The 23,587-nt window shown below is 42.5% G+C and overlaps 1 protein-coding gene across 11 annotated transcripts in view; it reads left to right on the top strand.

Annotated features, from left to right (window-relative positions):
- LOC143842570 (uncharacterized) overlaps positions 1–23,587 on the top strand; it is a 108,167-nt gene that overhangs the window by 50,560 nt on the left and 34,020 nt on the right. For all 11 annotated transcript variants that reach the window (XM_077347832.1, XM_077347848.1, XM_077347826.1 and 8 more), the window contains one exon: positions 17,193–17,300. In XM_077347832.1, coding sequence (XP_077203947.1) covers positions 17,193–17,300 — 108 coding nt within the window. The remainder of the gene's footprint in view (positions 1–17,192; positions 17,301–23,587) is intronic.

Genomic DNA, 23,587 nt, shown 5'->3' on the forward strand with positions numbered 1-23,587 from the left:
AGTTGTTGTTTTTACCCCCACCCTGATCCCCTACAATTTAGTAAGATTTTTAAAAGACCAAGAAATGGAAGTGGTAGACGAGAAAGCTGACTGTGCTGAAGATGTTTCTTTGGGCCGGGATATTCTTTCTTTTCTTTTTTTAGAATATTCTCGAGGAAAGCATGAGGATTGAAAAGACCTAACTCTCTCCAAACAATAAAATCAGAGTCCAGTAGCACCTTTAAGACCAACAAAGATTTATTCAGGACATGAGCTTTCGAGTGCAAGCACTCTTCGTCAGACTATGATCTTCATACATGACAGGAATTGTAAGATCATAGTCTGACGAAGAGTGCTTGCACTCGAAAGCTCATGCCTTGAATAAATCTTTGTGGGTCTTAAAGGTGCTACTGGACTCTGATTTTATTGTGCTAGTTCAGAGCAACACGGCTACTCATTTGAATCTCTCCAAACAGACAGGCATCATCTATCTCTAGCTCCAGGGCTAAATTCTGTTTGCACCATGGTTCAAATAACACACATGCTTTCCCATTTTCCTCTGAGACTGAAAATGCTTCAAGCAAGCAGGAGTTGTTGCAGTGAGTATATCCCATCTCAGAGAATAAGAAGGCTCCTGCTAGTGTTTGTCTCTGAGTCACAGGCTATGGCCATAATCCAGTGTCACATGGTTGTGCTACCACTGCCTCATATAGAGGCTTCCTCAATTTCTTTCTTCCACTGGAAAACATTGTGCTACATTACAGGCTATGCCTAAAAGGCCTCTGACTTTGGGGAGTGGCTTGTTAGGTGATATGGAGAACTAAGGAAGCACCCTACAGATGCCATATAGATTGTTTCTCAGCTGTTTCATACAAGCAGGAGATTTTAACGGAGTTTGTGATGAACGATTTTAATGGAGCTTGTGATGAAAGGACCCAAAAACAGTATGTTTGGCCTCAACCAGAGCCAAGGCCTTCTTGGTAGCCTCAAGGCCTGCAAGATGGAGCTCTTCTGCCAAGCTTATGGTTGAGGCCAATCAGGAAACCAAAACAGTTGATCATGCCTCCCTTCCTCTCCCCCCCCTTCCACACCACCCTCACTGCTTCCTAACTTTGTAACATCAACAGGCCAGAAATTATTCATTAATGACAGCTGGCATTTTATTTACAAATTTTATATGTTTTATCTTGTTTTTATTGTTTCATTGTCTATTTTATAATGCATGTCAAATTTTCCTGCCCTGTGACAGCAAATCCAAGGGGGGTGGCATACAAATCAAATTATAAATAAATGAAAATGTGTTATGTGACTATACTGTGCACAGTTGTCTGGCTTATTCACAGATATGTGACCCAACAGTGTAAAGTGTTAGAGCTTATTGGTCAACAGATAATTCACCACAATCCAGAACACATCATAGATTCAAAACTCTTCTTTAAATAAAATGTTGCCCAAGACTACAGCAAGGAAATCATTGCTGGAAGAAAAAAAATGCTTCAAGCTACCTCAGTTCCTTTTCCCTTGACCTTTTCCACTTCTTTGTGTATAGTTCACCAGCTGTGTCCCTGCAAGATGAGCCAGGGATGATTGGTCTTTTCACACATCTGTGTGATGATCACATCATTTTTTTCAGTCCACTGGACCTAGCAGAATGCTTCGGTCAAGTGGCCAGGTCACTGAAACTGGATAAAAGGTTCATATGCAAGTTGCATTGTTTATTAGGTTACTGCATTCTTTGACTTGTAATCAAACTTCATGATTGTAGTCAGTAGTTCTTTGTGTATCACTGTGTGATTTTGGAAAAATCTAGTAAAGTCTGTTATTTCTTTTAAAATTATCCAATTTGGACTATAATTACTGCTCTGAAATACAACACACAGACCCCTCAGAGTTCAACTTGAAATAAAATTCAGTGGTGCAAAGTCAGTCAGTTATTGGCAAGTGCCTATGCAGTGGGACATAGCATAAAGTGGTTACTTTATTTAGAATTTTAACAAAAAGTTTAGTCTGCATCTGAAACTGAAATCCATTCAATACTTGTCAGGAAAACCATTCACTTAGATACCTTCAGGTGTCTTCTGTAATTGTTTCCAAACGGAGGGAGGATTAGGGGAGATGTCACCAAACCGTTAGGAGGCCTTGCTGCTCTTTCATCCTGCCCCAGTCAAAAGGTAGACAACTTGAGACCCTGTTTGCCAGGCCTAAGGCAAATATATATTGGCTGATTCCTTATTACTCTGAGCCTGAGTGAAGCAAGAGAGATTGTTCACAAGTATGTGAGAGGAAAATAAAATGGAGAAATGAAGAAGCACCCTTTTATACTTCAGAATGGCTAAGTGCCTCTTGGAATTGAATTTAAAACTCATTTTAGGCGATAGAGAAAAACCTAAAAAAATCAAAATATATTTTTACATGTGAAATGGCTACAAAAAGTGAGGCAAACATTCTTATGTAGTGCTACAATCTTTGTATTACAACTATTTGATTTTTTATTTAAATTGTGTGAAATCACATGTGCCTGACATGTACTGAATTGGACAGCCGGAGACAGCTTATCTTTGAAAATTCAGGCTTCATTTAATTTTATACTGGAGAACATCCAGACAGAAAAAAAAATATGGTGTGCATACGGAAAACTATTCAGAGGCCAAATATAAAGACTCGCAGGTCTCTGATTTTATGTCCTATTTGAGTCATAGATCTCAAGAAGACTATCTCTGATCATAGAGTGGAATTACAAAGAATCACTTAAGAATCAAATAAAATAATAAAGGGCTAATAGAATATTTAACTTTAGAAAGGAAATGTACTTAGAAAATGACATGAAGAAGATTTTTTTCACTAATGCACTTGAACTTGAGAAGTTTTAAGGAATTGGTCATTGTAATGTACATATGGCCAAGTTCTACAAGGGTTTGAGTCAAGGAAGGGCTGGATATTTGCTTTGGTGATGTGAGGCACATAGTTATTATTAAAATCATTATTGAGAGTCAGGTCCAAGCTATTGATCCCACTCTTTGCACATCTGAAGCTTCTTATTTGAATCCACCCCTGACATTCTAGAGATGGAGAGGGCTCTGCATGTATGGGATTTCCATGTACTGACTGGAATCTTATAAAAATCTGGAACAGAGCCGTTTGGCTCCAGAGCACATGGCCACAGTGATCAATGTGACAATCATCTCTAGATTAGACTTCGGTAACTTGCTCTATGCTGGCCTGCCCTTATCTCTGATCTGGAAATTGCAGCTGGTAAATAATGGAGATGCCAGCATTCTCATTAGAACACCTTGGAGATCCCACATCCATCCCATCCTCGAGCAGCTGCACTGGTACTGGTTGAATTCTGGATCCAGTTCAAAGTTTTGGTTTTGAGTTTAAGGTCTGGGCCCAGTGTATTTGTATTTGTCTGCCTATGCCCCCCACCCCGAAAAGAGCTCAACAAATACCAACAGGTTGGTGGTCCCTGACCCAAGGGAAGGATGTCTGGCCTCAACCAGGGCCAGGGCCTTCTTGGTCCTGACCCCTACCTGGTGGAATGAGCTCCCAGAAGAACTAAGGGCCCTGATGGAACTGTCTCAGTTCTACAGGGCCTGCAAGATGGAGCTCTTCTGCCAGGTGTTCAGGTGAGGCCAGGGTGCGGTTACTATTTAATGGCCCTACTCTATATAACAGCAACCCCCATTACAGAAAAATCATGATGATGCTGGAGATTTTTGACACATTTTATTAGTATAAAATGTTACTGTAAACTGGTGTTTTTATTGGAATTGTTTTATTGATTGTACTGGTTTTTATGGTTGTGAGCTGCTGCTAGCCGGCTGTATGGAGAGCACAGAAGATGATCCATCAGCCAACAAATTCAAGGAGAAGCGAAAAACAAGCTGATGATGACGATACCAGAATGAAGTCTTTATTGTGCATAATACCATGTCTACAACCACGGAGCCCTGTTAAAATGCTCATTTCCTTTGTCAGTGGCTCTTCAATCAATTGGTCCCTGTTTCTGTATTTTATAGTAAAATGGAACACAAGTAATTTCCACCTTCAAATATCACAACAGCCAAAAGGGTCTCAGCTCTCTATGTAGTATAGGGAGATCTAGTAGTATAACACCTATCGCACTGATCCACTTGGAGAGTAGTTGTAGCCACCAGGCTACAAGCTCCAGCAAAACATAATTCACACTTTGAGATGTATAGCACAGAATACAACCTCCCAGCTCCCACCCTTTAGGGCATTTTGATATTCGTAGGAAATTACTTGTCAGCTTGTTTTTCACTTCGTGGCTGTGCCGGGAGCGGCAGAATAGAAATGTAATAAATGAAATAAAATAAGAACCTAAGAATTGTCTTGCTAGATCAGATCTTTTCCATTGAATCCTGCGTTTATAGGTTGGATCCAATGTTCTACAGATGTAAGCAGGCCTGATGCAGTAGCAGATTATCTATTTGGCGTACACAAAGTCCCAGATTCAATCCCCAACATCTCCAATTAAAAGGGTCAGGGAGAAGGGGGTGTGAAAGATCTTAACCTGAGACCCTGGAGAGCTGCTGTCTGTCAGTAGACAGGACTATTACAGATCTTAATGGACCAATGGTGTGCTTCAGTCTAAGACAGCTTCATTTGATCTTCCGTTTTCCCTTCTCAGTAGCAGTATGTTCAGACTGCAGGAAAATGTATTCCTGGGGTTGTGGGACCTCCATTTACTAATAGGGTTGTAGTGGAGATGTGACAGGATGATTCCGTCCCCTTCCAGCTGAGTTTACATGGGTCCCACAAGTCTGAGAATAAACATTTCCTGGGGTCAGAAAAAACTTAATGGGGGGGGGGGGGGAAGATCTGAATCCAGCCCTATATTTCCAACAGCTGCTAGCCTCTTACTTATAGCTAAGACCTGCCAAAATCACTATTTCTTGGTCTATTTGTAAGTATTCATAAGGCCAAACAAAATAAGATTGGATGCAAACAAGCTGTTTATTAATGCTACCCCTCACTTTTCCATTTACAGATGTCATTCCCAGGTTAGAGTAGTCTGTTCCATTGCGTTCCTTAGCCATTATGGTAACTTGCAGAATAAAGAAAAGAAGCAACTCTGACAACAATTACAAAACTGGAAAGGCTATATGTTTCATAAATATAAGCACACACAATTTGTTCCAATATGATTCACATATTATTATTGTTATTGTTATTGTTATTGTTATTGTTATTGTTATTGTTGTTAGATTTATTTCCCACCTCTCCCGACAGGCTCGAGGCGGGTCACAACAACTAATATATAGATTGTGCATTCATGCTCCTTCACAAATCAACATAAAATCTTGCTAATTTTTGTTACTGTGTTTAGACTAATTGTAAGTTATCTAAATTAATTAAAGAACATACAAAATAGTACCTGTTTAAATAGCGGATTGTATAAGCCTATTGAGCTTTATGTTGCATTGCCATTTAATCTGATGCTAATTTGTAGGCCCTTGGTGTACTGAATTTTTTTTTTAACTTGGAGATTGTTAAATTGCTCTCAGGTGCACAGATGCATGCGTGCTTTGGGAAAGTAGCATGCTGAATAGCTAGAAACATATAGCAAAAGGCTATACAAATTACAACAAGAAAATATCAAGTGGAGTTGAGGTAGGAGAAGACAGTGTCCTTAGCTCTCTCTGCCATATGACCTAGGGCCTGAACATTTAGTTGTGAAGGTATCACTAATGATGTGCTAGTTCTCAAGGATATATCAGAGTGCTACAGCTAACACCCAATAATATGTGCTGGCACACTTTGACTGTTTAGTGCAAAAATCGCTCCTGAAAGAGATCCTAAATAAGGACTACGACATGTATATAAATATAGAAATCTCATTGCTGTGTGCTAGAAAAGCAATCTTTTTAATTAAAAGAAATCTATATTGTTCAGAACTTGTTTTCTTTTTTAAAAAATGATTGTTACTATCATCTCAAAGATCAATTTTTGAATGAGTTTATTTTTTAAAACCCTGTTCCTCATATCAAGCTAGCCCAATAGCAGTAAGAAGCAATATTCCTTTCTTATTAGATTGGTGGCTGTTTCTCCTGAGGCTTTTAAAGGATTTGGGTGGTCACGAAAGCTCACAGAAGCAAGATACCTTGTTTATGTGAATGCTGTTTAATCAAAGGCAGCCCACAAATCAAATTAAGATAACAGTTTCTTGTAGTCATAGAGGCTTCCTAAGCAAAGGCCATACCCCTGAGCCTAGTTCTATATTAGTTTCTGGTTTCTGGTGCTACTTCTTCATTATTTATTCTCTCCTCAATCTTTAGGTGTGACCTCCCAGGACTTATAGTTCAGTAATACTTGCCAGTCTGCTGGGTCATGCTGTCCTGAGGCTAATGCCTGTACCTGGAGCTCTTAGTCCTTCATTTATCCCCTTATGAATGATTATTTTGTAAAAAGAAGTAATCTTGATGCCTACTCATAGCTTATTCTGGCTTCCAGAATGTTGTCAACTAAGGTTGACTTAACCATATCCTTCTTGGGATCTCTTCCACATTGGCACTACAGTGGCATACAGCCTTTGTACCCAATTCTTTGTTGCCCTGCTTTTGTAGAGCAGTGGTCCCCAACCTTTTTATCACCTGGGACCACTCAATGCCTTTTACTGAGGCCCAGTGGCGGGGTAGTTTACTCCTCTACTCTCAACCACTGCCCTAACGCTTTCTGATCGCTATGGTAATGTTTAAACATCCCTTCAAAATAAGATACAGACACGCCTCAACAATGAACATAAGGAACATTTTATTTTCATGGAAATTTTAACTCATGACAATGACAAATCAATGGGAACCCTGAGCGTGTTTCTCTGCAACGAGATAGCCCCATCTGGGAGTGATGGGAGACAATGACACCCAAAGTGTGTTGGAAAGGGCCAGGGGGGATGAAGTAAAGGGCCGGGGGGGGGGAGAAGGCGTCCTTCGGGGCCCACCTCCAATTAGTCGAAGGACCACATGTGGTCCGCAACCCACAGGTTGGGGATTGCTACTATAGAGCAATTTCACCCATACAAATAAGTATGCCAGAGCAATTAACTAATTGGATTCGATTATGTAGCTATGTTCTTACAGCCCTTTCTCCTCTCATTCATTGCTAAAATCTTGTAATTTCCCCCTTAGTAATGCTTCCCTTAGTTCCTCTTTTGCAGTCTTTTTCTGTCTCTGCTGACCCTTTCAGAATCCCATAATCAACTCCTTTTACTCCATACTCCCAAATATTTTCATTTTCCTGTGTTGTATCTTCCATATCCTTGAAAAATCTTCCCTCCCTGGACTTTTCCCATCCTCCAAGTAAATGCTTCACATTTTTTAACTCTCAAGAAGTGGCTCACCTTTCTGTCCTCCACTTCATTTCAGTGTGTAACTGAATTTCTGAGGACTGATGAAAATGACATAGCTCACTGTGCAAGCTTTTAAGTTCTTCAGAACTCTTCATGAGGATGAGTTCTGGAGAAATCTTGTAGTATTTTGGTTGGTCTTAATAGTTTTTTTTAAATGACTTTATTTATCCGGTACTTTTAAACATATTTATTAATGATCTAGATGAAGGGATGGAGAGACTACTCATCAAATTTGCAGATGACACCAAATTGGTAGGACTGGCAAATACTCCAGAAGATAGAGACAGAGTTCAACGAGTTCAACAGGCAAGAGTTGGTGCATGAGGTGAAGGAGGTGGGGACCCTAGGGGGAAGTGACCATGTCCTCATAGAATTCCTTTTGAGATGGGGAGGCAAGGAAGCTTGTAGCCAGATGCGGATGTTGGATTTTCGTAGGGCAAACTTTAATAAACTCAGAGACATGATGTCATACCATGGACGAGAATGCTGGAAGGGAAGGGAGCATGTGAAGGGTGGGCTAGATATCAGTTCTGGAGGCCTCACTTCAAGAGGGACGTGGATAAAATTGAAAGGGTACAGAGGAGAGTGATGAAGATGATCTGGGACCAAGGGATTAGGCTAGATATACAACGATATAGGCTAGATATCAGGAAAAATATTTTCACAGTTAGAATAGTTCAGCAGTGGAATAGGCTGCCTAAGGAGGTGGTGAGCTCCCCCTCACTGGCAGTCTTCAAGCAAAGCACTTTTCTTGGATGCTTTAGGAAGCTTTGGGCTGATCCTGCGTCAAGCAGGGGGTTGGACTAGATGGCCAGTATGGCCCCTTCCAACTCTATGTTTCTATAATTCTATGACCAAGGTCAAGCAAGAAATATCAGTCAGTTTTAGATTCTATGATTTATTTTACAATAGACCACTATTGTTAGTAATAGTTTTTCAAGCTTGTGCAGCTTTCTAATGATTTTCCTTGGCTAAAATGGGAGTTCTCAATTTCTCATGTATTTCCTATGACACAATTGATCATTATGCTCTCTGATTCTTCTTTTCTCTTGGGCTTCTACAATTTAGTCTTCCCCTGATTTACTTTTTCTTTTTCTAGTCAGTCCTCACAATTTCTTTTAGTGGTTTTATTGCTTTACTATAAAGGTGCCTGAGCCTCTTGTGGCGCAGAGTGGTAAGGCAGCCGCCTGAAAGCTTTGCTCATGAGGTTGGGAGTTCGATCCCAGCAGCCGGCTCAAGGTTGACTCAGCCTTCCATCCTTCCGAGGTCGGTAAAATGAGTACCCAGCTTGCTGCTGGGGGGTAAACGGTCATGACTGGGGAAGGCACTGGCAAACCACCCCGTATTGAGTCTGCCATGAAAACGCTGGAGGGCGTCACCCCAAGGGTCAGACATGACTCGGTGCTTGCACAGGGGATACCTTTACCTTTATAAAGGTGCCCAAGTGTTCTGTTCTTCTTCCTCTCTGTTCCTGGTTCTTGTCTCTCTAGTTCACCATCTTATTCTCTAATCTTTAATATTTAAAATCTTGACTATTTTGCATTGTGTCTAAAACCACATTTCTAGCTTTCTCAACAGTATTTTCTCCTAAATGACCTCATGCCACCTCAAACTGAAACCTGGAGAGGAACAACCTCCATAGTGTTGAAATAGTCTCCCTCTTTCTGCTACTGTTGACAATGCCATTGCCTTGATCCCTTTGACTTATCTTTCTCCTCCTGCTTCCAGGTGCTTGACAGTGTTTGCCACTATTCCACATGGCTTCTGCTAAAACCCTCTCATTGCAAAATGAGAGGGAGGGCTGGAAGATGTGTTGCCTCAGAGAAAGAATTGTATTGTTTACAGAGTAACAGTAAACTTGATGGCTGACACGTGGGAAGATTTGGGGAGTCTGCTGTGTTGCTCTCTCTTTGTTCAGCTGGTTTGTGATTACAACCTGTTCAGATTGGTCTCTGCTTACATGGGTAGAGTCAAGACATAGCAGTTTTGTGGCTTGAAGATTTGTAACAGGAAAGCTAGGACTGTGAACTTAGAAACAGTTTTGAATGAATTACCTTTTATTTTACTACTTTCTTTGAGGCAATACCATTTTAAATGGCACTGTGACTAGAGATGTACAAACTAATCAGAACCAAACAAGCTGAAGCCTTTCTGCAAAATATATTGCCCATAGTACTAACATGGGAAAACAAATGCATATGGCATTTTCCATTTTTGTACAACTATGATATTTATTTTAAAATATCAATTCTTCTTGTACTCTTAAGCAGGAAGCTTCTATTCCTGTGGGTTCCTAGCACTCCAGTGGGCACACAGTTGTCCCTAGGAAGACACAGACTCCAATATATTATTGATAGAAATTAAGCTGTTTATTGGGGGTATGTGCTACAAAAGCAAACTGAATTGGATGCATGGTACTTAATTACAGGGCTGAATACATGGGTATAAAACCATCAGAAAGAAATATATGGCTGCAGCAAATATTACAGGATGTATAAACAGGCAGTGAGGAGCACAAGCAAATCAAACAAGAGTCTACAGTACAGTTCAAAACCAATCCTCAGTAGAGATCACACTAGGTAACAGAAAACTGAACCGTAAACCACTGTGCATTGCAAATACACTTGAAACAAAAGAAACAAAAGCATGAAAGCTAACTTAATGCAAGTTAGCAAATCGAATTTAAATGTTAAACCATTAATTGTCACCCTGCCAGCCTTTTGCCCTCCTACTTAAAGCTTAATTTTCTAGTAAGCAACTTGATTCAGTTTCATGGCTACCGATGCAGGTATCTAGGAAGTTGAAGTGACCTTCACAAGTCTGTAGGCCTTTCAACCCTCAGACACTTTGAGAATTGGGAGGAGGGGTGGGTAAGGATACACCAGTAAACCAAAACAATATATTAGCAGTCATGAGGAGAGTATTTGTGTTTGTTAGAGTTGTAAGTGTGCAAGACTGGAATTCAAGGAGAAGTACTCCTGTATAAATGATAATGCAGGCAAACCGGCGGGGGCAGTCCCCCTTATGTGTGGAGCTCCATCCTGTGTAATCTGGTTCCCATGGTATCTCTGCTGCTTAACACAGCAAAATAAATACACCATAACCAGACAACACACCTTTCTGGGCTGTTTCAGCTAAATCTATTGATCTACCAAAGCTATTGGAGCAATCTCACAAAATAAGATCAAAAGCCCCGCAATCCATTCTTCTCTTCAATCCATAATATCACGGAGGGTCAGGACAGTTGGCGTTGTCTGGTGAGAGAGGTTTTCTGCTGTAACAATCCATTTGGACAAGCTTTAGACAAGTTCCTCTCCTCTGAGCAGAAGTTCCTCTCATTATTCAAAAGTACTTTCCCAGTGTTTACAATTACTTTTGGCTAAATGTTCTTCATAGAATAATACAAAACGATCATTGCAGTATCAGCAAAAGTAAGAATATCTGATGGCAAACAAGGCAGAGTGTAAAATCCATTTTGCTCAAAAATGGAGGCTACTAACTCGACCAATTCCGAGCCAAATATTTAGCTTATATTTTCTTCCTGGCCCATTGGTATGCTGTGGTTCCACAGAAATGCAGAAAAGGCCACATTATTCACACACCAATCTTGTAAGATAGTACCAAAGAAAAGACACTCTGATGTCACTTACTAAGTGCATGCAGGAAGGCTGAAAAGAGCATTCCTAAAGTATATTGCCATGGGTGTGGCCAGGTATATCCATGAATGTGCTGATCTTAATTAAAAGGTCATGAAAGATGCTTCTACACACACACCAAATAGTGATTTATTACTATAGTAGCTTCAAAGCCCGTTCATAAGAACGGGCTTTGAAACGGTCCTACCCTCTCAGCTGGCCAACTGCTTGCCAGGCTGCCGAGAAGCGCCGAGGGGGGAGGGTGTGCTTTCCAGGACACGGGGAAGCACCCCCCCCATGGGCGGATCGCTTCCCCATGGTCTTTAAAGCACACCCAGGGCCTCCTCAAGGCCCCGGGTGTGCTTTGCAGGCCCTGTGGAAGTGCTCCCTCTCCCCCTCCCCCACAGGCTGGGCCCTGGGTGTGCTTTGCAGGCCCTGGGGACATGCTCTGTCCCCCCCCCTCACGGAGGCCCTGGGTGTGCTTTCCAGGCCCCGGGGAAGCACTCCCTCTCCCCCACCCCCCTGTAGGTTGAGCGCTTCCTGCGGAGCAGTAAAATTTAAACAGTAAGGGCATTGTGGCCGGAGAAAGGGATGGGGTGAGTCCATGATAGTCAGTCAGTCAGTAACCTTTTATTGGCATAAAATATGTATAAGAGATGGCAGAGTGTAGAGCTCTTCTGGGGGTATAGGCAGGGAGGCGGTCTCTCAGATACACTGGGCCCAGACCGCGTATGGCCTTAAAGGTGATTACCAAAACCTTAAGCTTAATCAGGAATTCAACTGGGAGCCAACCAAGTTCTTGAAGTAACGGCCGGATATGTGATCTCCATGATGCCTTAGTGAGAATCCTGGCCGCGGCATTCTGCACCAGTTATAGTTTCCGGATCAAGGATAAGGGTAGGCCTTCATAGAGCAAGTTGCAGAAGTCCAGTCTGGAGGTGACTATAGATGGATGGATCACTGTGGCTAGGTGCTCTGGTTCCAGGTAGGGCGCTAGTAGTTTGGCTTGGTGGAGGTGGTAAAATAACAGCCGTGCTACCTTCGTGACCTGGGCTTCCATTGTAAGGGAAGCATCCAGGATCACGCCCAGGTTCCTGGCGGAGTGAGTCGCTAGGAGCTGCACACCATCCAAGATGGGCAGGCGCGCTTCCTCCCATGGTCCCTTCCTACCCAACCATAGGACCTCCGTCTTTGTAGGGTTGAGCTTCAGACGACTCTGCTTGAGCCATCTCGTCACTGCTTCCAGGCGTCTGGCTAAAGATTCTGGGGGGGGAGTCAGGGCAGTCGTCCATCAGGAGGAAGAGCTGGGTGTCATCTGCATTTTGGTGGCAACCCAGCCCAAACCTCCGCACCAGCTGAGCAAGAGGGCGCATGTAGATATTAAATAGGATAGGAGAGAGCACTGCTCCTTGTGGGACTCCACATGTGAGCTGGTGACGGCTAGATACTCTCTCTCCTATTGCTACCCTCTGTCCGCGACCCTGGAGGAAGGAGATCAGCTTAGGGGGAGGAGTTAGGGAGGGCTCTGTCCGGGATGAGGAAGGGTGCCGATTGGCCCCTTCCTCCGCACAGACCATCGGCGGGGCCAATTGGCAGGCGCAAAGCGCCTGCCGATTGGCCTCGCTGATTCCCACCCTGCTGACAAGGAAGCAACTGTGAGCCGTGCATAGCGCTGCTTGCCGTTGCTCCCTTGCCGGCGGCCTGATGCGACGGAAGCGCGAAGCGCCTCTCGCCGCATCAGACCACCGCCAAGGGAGCTGCGCGCCGCTGCTGGGGGCTCCCTTGCCTAGCGCCCGCTGTATTATTATTACAGCAGGCTTAATTACTAGTTGTATTCCTAAATATAATGTGCTTTACATCTAGTTTAGATACATTATTTTACTTAGGTATCTTTCATACTATATATATCTCTTTTTGATGTGTTAAATTTTTATTGAAATGCATTTTAGTTTTGTGTGCTTCAGATTTGCAAAGACTTATGGTCATACACAATACAGTTTACATACATACATACATGCTAAAGACTTATTGCAATAAATATCATTTTTACTAGTTTACTAGCTGCGAGGCTCAGCTCCTTCTTTTTCCACTCCAGTAACCTACACGGCCATACCAAGCCACCTTTGTACTGCCACCCTTCCTTGCAGCAGTCCAGCACAGTTCGAGCCTCTCACACAGTACACATTTCAAAAGTGTATAACAAGCTACTTTTTGAAGTATTAAAATAAGCAGCAAATAACCTAAACTGAATAAACAATCTGAAAATCGTAAGCTCATACCGCAGTGGCAATCTATATAATTCTTAAAAATACATTATAGGGAGATAACATAGGGAGTGTAAGGAAGGAGACCGATTGGGGGAAGCCCAACCAGGTAGGCCAGCTCATAGGGAACCAAAAGTAAAAGGATTCAGATGCCTTTATACTAACCCCCGAAGCATGGGCAATAAGAAGGAAGAGATGGAACTTCTCATGCTGATGGAAAGGTATGATCTAGTAGGCATCACAGAAACTTGGTGGAATGATTCTCATGACTGGAATGTAATGGTGGATGGATATGAACTGTTCAGAAAAAACAGAATAGATTGAAGAGGTGGAGGAGTGGCACTGTATGTGAGGAAAGGGCTTACCTGTCAGGAAATTCTAGTGAAGGAGAGTATATCTACAGAGGAAAGCATCTTGGTGAAAATAAGCGAGGGGAAAACAAACAGTGTGGTGGTTGATGTCTGCTACCGACCACCTGACCAGCAAGAGGATGTGGATGCTGCACTTTGTGAGCAGCTTGAGAAAATATCCAAGCGGCAGGACCTTGTCATCATGGGTGACTTCAATTTCCCAGATGTGTGCTGGGAAACAAACTCTGCAAAACTTTCTGACCTGCCTGGCTGACAATTTCATTTATCAAATGGTAGATGAACCCACAAGAGGTTCAGCCATACTGGACTTAATACTGACCAACAGGCAAGAGTTGGTGGATGAGGTGAAGGAGGTGGGGACCCTAGGGGGAAGTGACCATGTCCTCATAGAATTCCTTTTGAGATGGGGAGGCAAGGAAGCTTGTAGCTAGACGCGGATGTTGGATTTTTGTAGGGCAAACTTTAATAAACTCAGAGACATGATGAGTGTCATACCATGGACGAGAATGCTGGAATGGAAGGGAGCATGTGAAGGGTGGGCGCTACTCAAACAAGAGCTATTGCATGCTCAATCAATGACTATCCCAGAAAGAAGAAAACACTGCAGGAGCTCTAAGAAGCCTATTTGGATGAACAGAGAACTTCAAGAGGAAATAAGAAAGAAAAGGGAAATGTTCAGGAAATGGAGGGAAGGACAGAGCTCTAAAGAACAGTACCTACAGGTTACTAGGCACTGTAGATCAGGCACTAATCATCAGAAAGGCCAAAGCTGAGAGTGAGCTAAGATTGGCCAGGGAAGCCCACTGTATGTGAGGAGCAAATGTAAAGTAAAGGAGGCAATAGGCCCACTGTTGTGTGCGGATGGACAAATTCTAACGGAGGATGCAGAGAAAGCAGAAAGGCTCAGCGCCTATTTTACATCTGTTTTTTCCCACAGGTCAAAGGGTTTAGGCACATCTAGAGATGGCAGCAGCCAAGAGATAGTGTCTGGGTGGCAGGTTGACATGGACAGAAAGGCATGTCGAGAGGCATTTAGCTGCACGGGATGAGTTCAAATCCCCTGGGCCGGATGAAATGCACCTGAGAATGCTCAAAGAACTTTCCGGAGAACTTGCAGAACCCTTGTCCATCATCTTTGGGACCTCTTTAAGGACTGGAGATGTCCCAGAGGACTGGAAGAGAGCAAACGTTATTCTGATCTTCAAAAAAGGGAGGAAGGATGACCCGGGAAACTCTAGACCAGTGAGTCTGACCTCTGTTGTGGGTAAGATAATGGAGCAGATATTAAAGGGAGAGATCTGCAAACATCTGGAGGACAATTTAGTGATCCAAGGAAGTCAGCATGGATTTGTCTCCAACAGGTCCTGTCAGATCAACCTGGTTTCCTTTTTTAACCAAGTAATAGGTTTGCTGGATCGTGGAAATTCGGTTGATGTTGTTTACTTGGATTTTAGTAAAGCTTTTGATAAGGTTCCCCATGATGTTCTGATGGATAAATTGAAGGACTGCAATCTGGATTTTCAGATAGTTAGGTGGATAGGGAATTGGTTAGAGAACCGCACTCAAAGAGTTGTTCTCAATGGTGTTTCATCAGACTGGAGGGAGGTGAGTCGTGGGGTGCCTCAGGGCTCGGTGCTCGGCCCGGTACTTTTTAACATATTTATTAATGATCTAGATGAGGGGGTGGAGGGACTACTCATCAAGTTTGCAGATGACACCAAATTGGGAGGACTGGCAAATACTCCAGAAGATAGAGACAGAGTTCAACGAGATCTGAACACAATGGAAAAATGGGCAAATGAGAACAAGATGCAATTTAATAAAGATAAGTGTAAAGTTCTGCATCTGGGTTAGAAAAATGAAAAGCATACCTACTGGATGGGGGATACACTTCTAGGTAACACTGTGTGTGAACGAGACCTTGGGGTACTTGTGGATTGTAAACTAAACATGAGCAGGCAGTGTGATGCAGAGGTAAAAAAGGTGAATGCCATTTTGGGCTGTATCAACAGGGGCATCACATCAAAATCACAAGATGTCATAGTCCCATTGTATACGGCACTGGTCAGGCCACACCTGGAGTACTGTGTGTAGTTTTGGAGGCCTCACTTCAAGAAGGACTTAGATAAAATTGAAAGGGTACAGAGTAGAGCAACGAAGATGATCTGGGGCCAAGGGACCAAGCCCTTTGAAGATAGGTTGAGGGACTTGGGAATGTTCAGCCTGGAGAAAAGGAGGTTGAGAGTATTTGAAAGTATTTGAAAGGTTGTCATTTGGAGGAGGGCAGGATGTTGTTTCCGTTGGCTGCAAAGGACCTGCAGTAATGGGTTTAAACTACAAGTACAACGATATAGGCTAGATATCAGGAAAAAAACTAAGGAGGTGGTGAGCTCCCCCTCACTGGCAGTCTTCAAGCAAAGGTTGGATACACACTTTTCTTGGATGCTTTAGGATGCTTTGGGCTGATCCTGCGTAGAGCAGGGAGTTGGACTAGATGGCCTGTATGGCCCCTTCCAACTCTATGATTCTATGATTCTATTATCCTTTAAAATACTTCATAATTTGATGGCAGTAGTACAGAATTTAGCAGTGCAGGCAGTAATTTGTGGGGTCTCATCAGTTCAAAGTTTCTTCATCCTATCTTGTGATATGAGACCTAGAAACCTTCCTAATACAGATTATATTAGTTTATCTCGTATCATGGTATATAGAGAGCAGTAGAGCAAAAAATGCTCCCTCATTTCTACCTGTCGGCTCGCACAGAGGCATAATCCCTGCAGGAGAGGATGCTATGGATAGCACTTCTCTGAACAAGTGGATCGTTGCATCAAAGTGCAAGTGTGGGAAGATGCTGGAATAGATTCTGCCAGTACTATGGTGGGTTTGGAGTTGCTCCCCTCATGTGTAGTTTTATGCAGTGATGGTCTTTGTTGTTGTTATGCAGTGTTATTATTAAAACTGCTGTTACCTGATCTGACTACATTGTAGATTTATGCTTATTTTTAATCCTGTTTTAGGTCATTTTATATTTCTGTTTCTTTAAGTGTTCCCTCCCCCTGCCCCCGCAATTGCCAGTAAAGGAGGAATGCATCTAAAAATTATTATATTTGAATGCAAAATCTTTGTACATCTTGGACCTGAATCTTTCTTACTAGTCTCATGTGGAAAGATGCTGTGTTGGAATCAAAGCTTAGTAAAATCAGGTGTTCCTAAGGCCTGCTTTCATTGAACCAGGAAAATGGAGTCTAAAGAGATATAGTTCTGGCACCACTGTGCCTTTGTCTTCTTTATGCAATTGAAAAAGATGTTTTGAATCATACTAGTTTGAGGTTTGGGTGGTTCAGGATTATGTTAATGCAAAATCAGTTTATTTCCCAATTTTGCTAAATCTGTTCAATTAATTTTCATCAGGTTCTTCTTTCAAGTTAGAGAAATGACATACATTAATTCCAGTATCTTTTTGCTTGAGGCAAATACATTGAATACATATGTGCATTTAAACATTAATCATTTATTTTACACTGAGCAATAAAAAATTACTATTTGGTGTTTTCTCCCCTAATATGCATAACAGACCATGTCAACATCTCTACTGCAGTCTGCTGGTACCTGCCAGCTTTCAACTCATCATATGAACAAACAGATGACAACCCAGACACCAAACAAGGAAAAGGTTCCCAAGGTAAGAAAATCGAAGGCCTTCCTCCGATCCTTAGGAAGATTTAGTTTTAAACTGGTGAGATTCTGTGGAAGAAACTTCTGAGCATCCCTAATAATGCAAACTTTACCAGAATTACACTAAGGGTATGCATAATGGAAAAAATACCCCCCAAATACCTTATTGGTATTTGGAGGGTGTTATATAAGCCAATTACAGATGAGAAAATCTGACTGGCTACTGATACAGCTGAGCTTGAAGAAAAACTGAATTTATTGATTTTTATTTGCGCATATTCAGCTATAGCGAGCATCTAGGTTGGAGAGACCTGAGAGCTCCACACTACCTTGGCTGGGGCTGTCTCCTCTTTCATGTCACTGTAAACCAAACTGCAAGAGCAGCTGGCCAAGGATGTGCTGGGGTGGTAGGAACTGAGAGCTTCCAGCTAAGCCAGATCCTGTGGCCAGCTTCTTCCCAGCCAAGCCTTCAGGGAGAGTTCTCCCTGTAGGGTTGGGTCTCTGGTGGGCTTTGTTGGGCAGTCTGGTCTAAACCAGGCTGCCAAACAGAGCCCAAGTAGAGCTTGTAGGGAGAGTTCTCCCATGCAAAAGAAAAAAAATCAATGTGATGCAGCTTTCCAATAAAGACACTTTTACTCAAAGCTTTCTAATTTTTCTTATTGTGCAAACATATAACAAACATCAAATTCTATATTTAGGGATACAAAAGCTTGAAAATAAGTCTCATGTGCAGGTTTACAAAAACACATACATATATATTTGCCAGAATGGGTTCCAGATATTTTGTAGGCCTATTTTCAAATTAATATTTCACTCAGCAGCAAAGAACCTTTATATACAGCTGAGTTATTTTTCATCAACCAGTCTTCAGCTATTTTATAATAAAACCAAGATTAGATCTGGTTCCCTGCTCTCACCAGAAGAGAACTTGACCCTCGGGCTGAATGGGGACTGGGATATTAGAATTCTCTTTAGGAAGTGACTGCTATCTGTTTAATTGTGATAAGGGATGTTTTTATAGGTTTTCACTGTATTTACTGTATTTTATTATCATGTAAACCGTTGTGAGACCTTCGGAGAGCAGCGGTATAAAAACTGAAAAATCCTTATCTATTATTGTTCCTCTGTATATTTGTGAAACAGCCTAGGGGTGGGACGTGGGAGTTCTCCCTGCAGAATCACCTTCTTGGTGGGTTCTGTTCAGCAGACTGATCTACACCGAGCTGCCTAGCAGAGCCTTATAAATTACTTGGCTGATTCTGTTGGGCAGTCTGGCCTAAACTGCTCAGCTGTTGCTGCTTCCCCCCCCTTGATTCTTTTCAGTCGTGTCTATTGTACTTCCAAAAAATCCTGAATCTGAACACTCTATCGGTACTGGATCCTGTTTCCCCCCCAGGAATCCCACTTTTCCCCCCAGGTCCAATGGACCCAGACTGTAAAAATATCGGGGGAGGGAGAATCACACACTACTAATTTGCCCTTCTAAACCTATTTAGAAGATTTAGAAGTATGCAACTTTGTTTAGGATGCACTGTTAATCCATTAACATCCAGATTAACCCCTACCTTGCTAAATCACTGTGGTAACAAATGCAAGTCAGCAAAAGTATTGAAAAGAAGTTTGCAGATGTTCTAACTTGTATATGTGAGCTTTTGCTAAAACCAGCCTACTGGAAAGTTACACTGATTTTTAAAAAGTAATCCAGAAGGGATCCAGGAATTTATATATTGCATGGGTGTGGCTTTTGTAAAGGGAAGTCCTGCCTCACTGTTTGGAGTTTTTTGTAAATGCATACAATTCCAGTAAAAGCAACTCTGCTTGCAAAAATATAATTCAAAATTGATATCCTCTCCAGAAAGTTTCTGCATTTGCTCAGACTCTTAAATCTCAGTTACTAGCTCTGCTCTGCAAATATATTCTCAAAAGTTACTATTCCCACAAACAAATGTTCACTAGGCAGCCTGTCAATGTCTGTCTTTATTAGTCATTTTGGCAAACTGATGGACTGGAAGAAAAATAAACCCCTTTTCTAGTTTAAAGAACAACATTTAAAGCATGCCAAAAGAGTTTTTGCTGTAGAAAAACCTTTTATATAACGTTCAATGTCACTTCTAGTAAAAAAAAAATCAGGAGTGATATAATTGCACCTCGGTAATGCTCCTATAGAGCCTCTTGTGGCGCAGAGTGGTAAGGCAGCAGACATGCAGTCTGAAAGCTCTGCCCATGAGGCTGGGAGTTCAATCCCAGCAGCCGGCTCAAGGTTGACTCAGCCTTCCATCCTTCCGAGGTCGGTAAAATGAGTACCCAGCTTGTTGGGGGGTAAACGGTAATGACTGGGGAAGGCACTGGCAAACCACCCCGTATTGAGTCTGCCATGAAAACGCTAGAGGGCATCACCCCAAGGGTCAGATATGACCCAGTGCTTGCACAGGGGATACCTTTACCTTTCATGCTCTAGGATTCACTCAACACCCTATAATTTAACTATAGGGTCATCTCAAAATAGTGATTTTTTTTTTTTTTGCTGGAAGTGTCACTGTTAAGTGTCCAACTTAGCTAAGTGTTCCTCAGCACAAATTAAAGGTCTTTGTTTCTTGGCAGGTAACCAATATGTTCTGGCTGTTATAACAATTTTAAGGCTAAATTTTTAACTCAATTGCTATGTTATCCCTATCTGTATAAAAGATTTTAATAGGAATACAGAAAGGAACTTTCTTCCATCAAATTCTTGCGGTGCCTGGGCTCTGTACTGTGTTATGTGTTGAAATTGGTTAACCTTTTTTAGAAACTAAGGCTTGGTTGATAATATTTAAATTCTGGCTTAAAATACTTTTTAGAGCTGAGCTGAGTAGATAATTTTTTTAAAAGATGGACCCACAATGTAGTTCATGGTTTTTTGCCATGGAATATAAAATTGTACAACTTGGATTTTCAGTGGATTTTTTTAATGCTTAGTCAGTCTGAGATAATGCCTTGAAACAAAGATAATCTGAATTTGAAAGGATATTTACTGTAAGGGGGTAATTAAAGGGCGCTTTGATTCTCAAAAGCTTATACCATGAAAATCTAGTTGGTCTCTCAGGTGCCACTGGACTTGACTCTAGCTATTTGGTTTTGATCCATTGAGGCTTAAGCCAAGGTTGGCCTTGAGGAGTAAATTCCCTCCTCTGTTTCCAGTTCCTGCTTAGCTTCAGTCCAAATTGCAGCCATAACTGACCTTTTGCAAGCTGATGAAGATCACATCTGTTTTGACCCTCAAAGCTTAGTGGCATTTGTAGAGGGCCATTTCAAAACTAAAATTTTGTTTCTTGCAAATCAGTGTTAATGTTTTGCTGCTCAAACAGACAATCTTTACTGATTTTTATAGGATAGGTAAATAAGACTTTCTGGTGGCCAAGGAGACTGGCAAAAGCAATCATTCATGAGAATATTTCACTTTTTATTCTGGCATCTGAGAAACACATTTTAATCTGTTCAGAGCAATAGATAAGAAAGCCAATATTAAATATATCCTGTAAATATATCTGTCCTGTAGATTCCCTCTTCTTCCCCTCCTTTGGTTCTGTGCAGGAGCCCTTGGAGTGATTGTCATTTGCTTTGCAGGGAATAAAGATTGCTCATTAAGGACACTGACACACAGGTTGGCGTTAGAATTGGCCACAGCCTTTTATTCTCAACATGAGCATAGCAAACATGGAAAGGAAGTACGGTCCTCTTGTGGTCAGCCGACCACAAGGCAGCCTGCCGCAGCCTGCCCCTCGACGGGTGACTTCGGCTAATAGCCCACCTCAACCCGGATGTAATGGCAGGCTGGAAGATGGGAGGAGGCAAAGTAGAGTGACCCTGCTGGGCCCGAGCCTCTGTAGGGTTATCCCACCTCCCGGAAATGCGAGCCTTCAATCGTTGTCCGCATCCACCCGGTCCCTTAAGGGGACCCCCAAACCTTGGGGGGGCCAGCGCGCAAGCTTTGCCGCCCCATACTTAACCCTTCCCATGCTCCAATTTTGCTGGCTGTGACAAACAATATCAATAACCATAACAGTATAACAACAGGTTTTTTTTTTAATACAACTTTTCAAAAGAGGAGGGAGGGTGGGATTTCGCGCTCATGAGGGCTGCAGGAGTGGGAAGAGACAGAGCAGCATTGTGCTGCTCCTAATAAGATGGCTGCCCGGCTCTGCCCCCTCCAAATCGCGCAAATGCACGATTCCAGCCCCAAAGGCTGCTGGAAATGGGAGTTTTCTCCCCATCCCCCATGTCCTTGCCGCGCTCTTTCCCGCGACAGCAATGGGCCCTCCAGTTAAGTCTTTAGGGCCTTTTCCTGACAAAGGCATTTTGCTTTTCACATTGGAATCTGGAGTCATATTTCTTTCTCTGTCAAAGCAGAATGTACTGTCAGATGACAAAATGATAGATTGTTGTTGTTAGGCGCAAAGTCATGTCTGACCCATCGCGACCCCATGGACAATGATCCTCCAGGCCCCCCTGTCCTCCACCACTCCATCCAAGTTTGCACCTAGTGCTTCAGTGACTCCATCCAGCCACCTCATTCTCTGTCGTCCCCTTCTTCTTTTGCCCAGAATCACTCCCAGCATTAGGCTCTTCTCCAGGGAGTCCTTTCTTCTCATGAGGTGGCCAAAGTATTTGAGTTTCATCTTCAGGATCTGGCCTTCTAAGGAGCAGGCAAGGCTGATCTCCTCTAGGACTGACCGGTTTGTTCGCCTTGCAGTCCAAGGGACTCGCAAGAGTCTTCTCCAGCACCAGAGTTCAAAAGCCTCAATTCTTTGACGCTCGGCCTTCCTTACGGTCCAACTTTCGCAGCCATAGTGAATAGGAAAAGAGTTGCTAGAAGTGCTATGGGAGTAGGTGTCTGTGTTCCTGTGTTATCTCTTGGTGGTACTGTTGCTGTTTTGCTTTGTTGCTAGGATTGTAGTTACATAGTGCTGTTATATTGGGACTGCAGGATTGGCCTCATCATGTTTGAATATAACCTGCCAATAAAGTTGCATTTAGCTAGGTGTTATTTTTTCATCTTTGGCCCATCCAAAGTTAAGCAACTTCACATGTTTCAATAGGAAAGTTAAGGAAATTTTTAAATTTCTCCAGTTGAATTCCGGGTTAAGCTTAAGGTTTAGGTAATCACCTTTAAGGCTATATGTGGTCTGGGCTCAATGTATCTGAGAGACCTCCTCCCTGCCTATTCCCCCAGAAGTGCTCTACACTCTGCCACTTCCAACTGGCTGTGGATCCCTGGCCCTAAAGAGGCATGTCGGACCTCAACAAGGGCCAGGGCCTTTTCAGTCCTGGCCCCCACCCGGTGGAATGTGCTCCTCAAAGAGATCAGGGCCCTGCCCGAACTTCCACAATTCCGCAGGGCCTGCAAAAAGGAGCTCTTGCACCAGGCATTTGCTTGAGGCCGACTGACCCATAACATTTACTGCCTCCCCCCGCCCAGACTGAGAGGTCGAACCTACCAAGGGAGTGTCAAAGTTATTGTTCAAATACTGTTCTAGTTCTAGTTGGTATGTTATTGTTGTTATATTGATACTGATTCTGTTCCGTGTAAATGTTCCAAAATGTTTTCTGTCAACCGCCCAGAACTGTAGGGAAGGGGAGTATAAAAATATAAATGAATGAACGAACGAACAAACGAACAAACAAACTCAGTGGGGTTTAAAAGGGCTTAACTTGATCATGTCCCATTAAACTTGCTTGTGATAGGATATATACCTTTCAGTGACATGAACTATAAGTAACACTATAAATGTAATGTCAATGCACTCATTCATGCACTGCTTTAGCAAAAATACATGGTAGAATCCTTCTGGGACTCATAGCATGAGTTTGCAGGTGGAGGAAGTCTGTGTATAAAGCATGGCCTTGCCTTAGTGTTACCAGCTGGTGCTGGGAACCTGCTAGGACAGTTTATACACACATACAAAACTGCCACTTCAAAGAGAAAGATTCTCTTGGCATAGTACTTTAGTTGATATTGTTGGGGTTTTTCCCAATAAAGGAAGAAATTTCTTAATAATATGGGGTGCATTTTCAAGTTGATCACTGTACTCTACTCACTAGAGTAGTGCAGCCTCACAAAGCCTGGACTACATTTTCCCCAACCCCCGGTATAGCTCAGTTCTAAAACCTCTTTGGGCCAATTCATATAATTTCATACTGAAGCGTTTCACAATAGCAATAGTGGTAGGAATACTTGAACACTTGCACACAGGTGGGCTGGTTGTGTATGAGAGACATACAAATGAGCAGCAAACTGTGATGTACACTGCACTTACA

Source organism: Paroedura picta, chromosome 1, assembly GCF_049243985.1.
Source record: "Paroedura picta isolate Pp20150507F chromosome 1, Ppicta_v3.0, whole genome shotgun sequence".
NCBI classification, from domain to species: Eukaryota; Metazoa; Chordata; class Lepidosauria; order Squamata; family Gekkonidae; genus Paroedura; species Paroedura picta.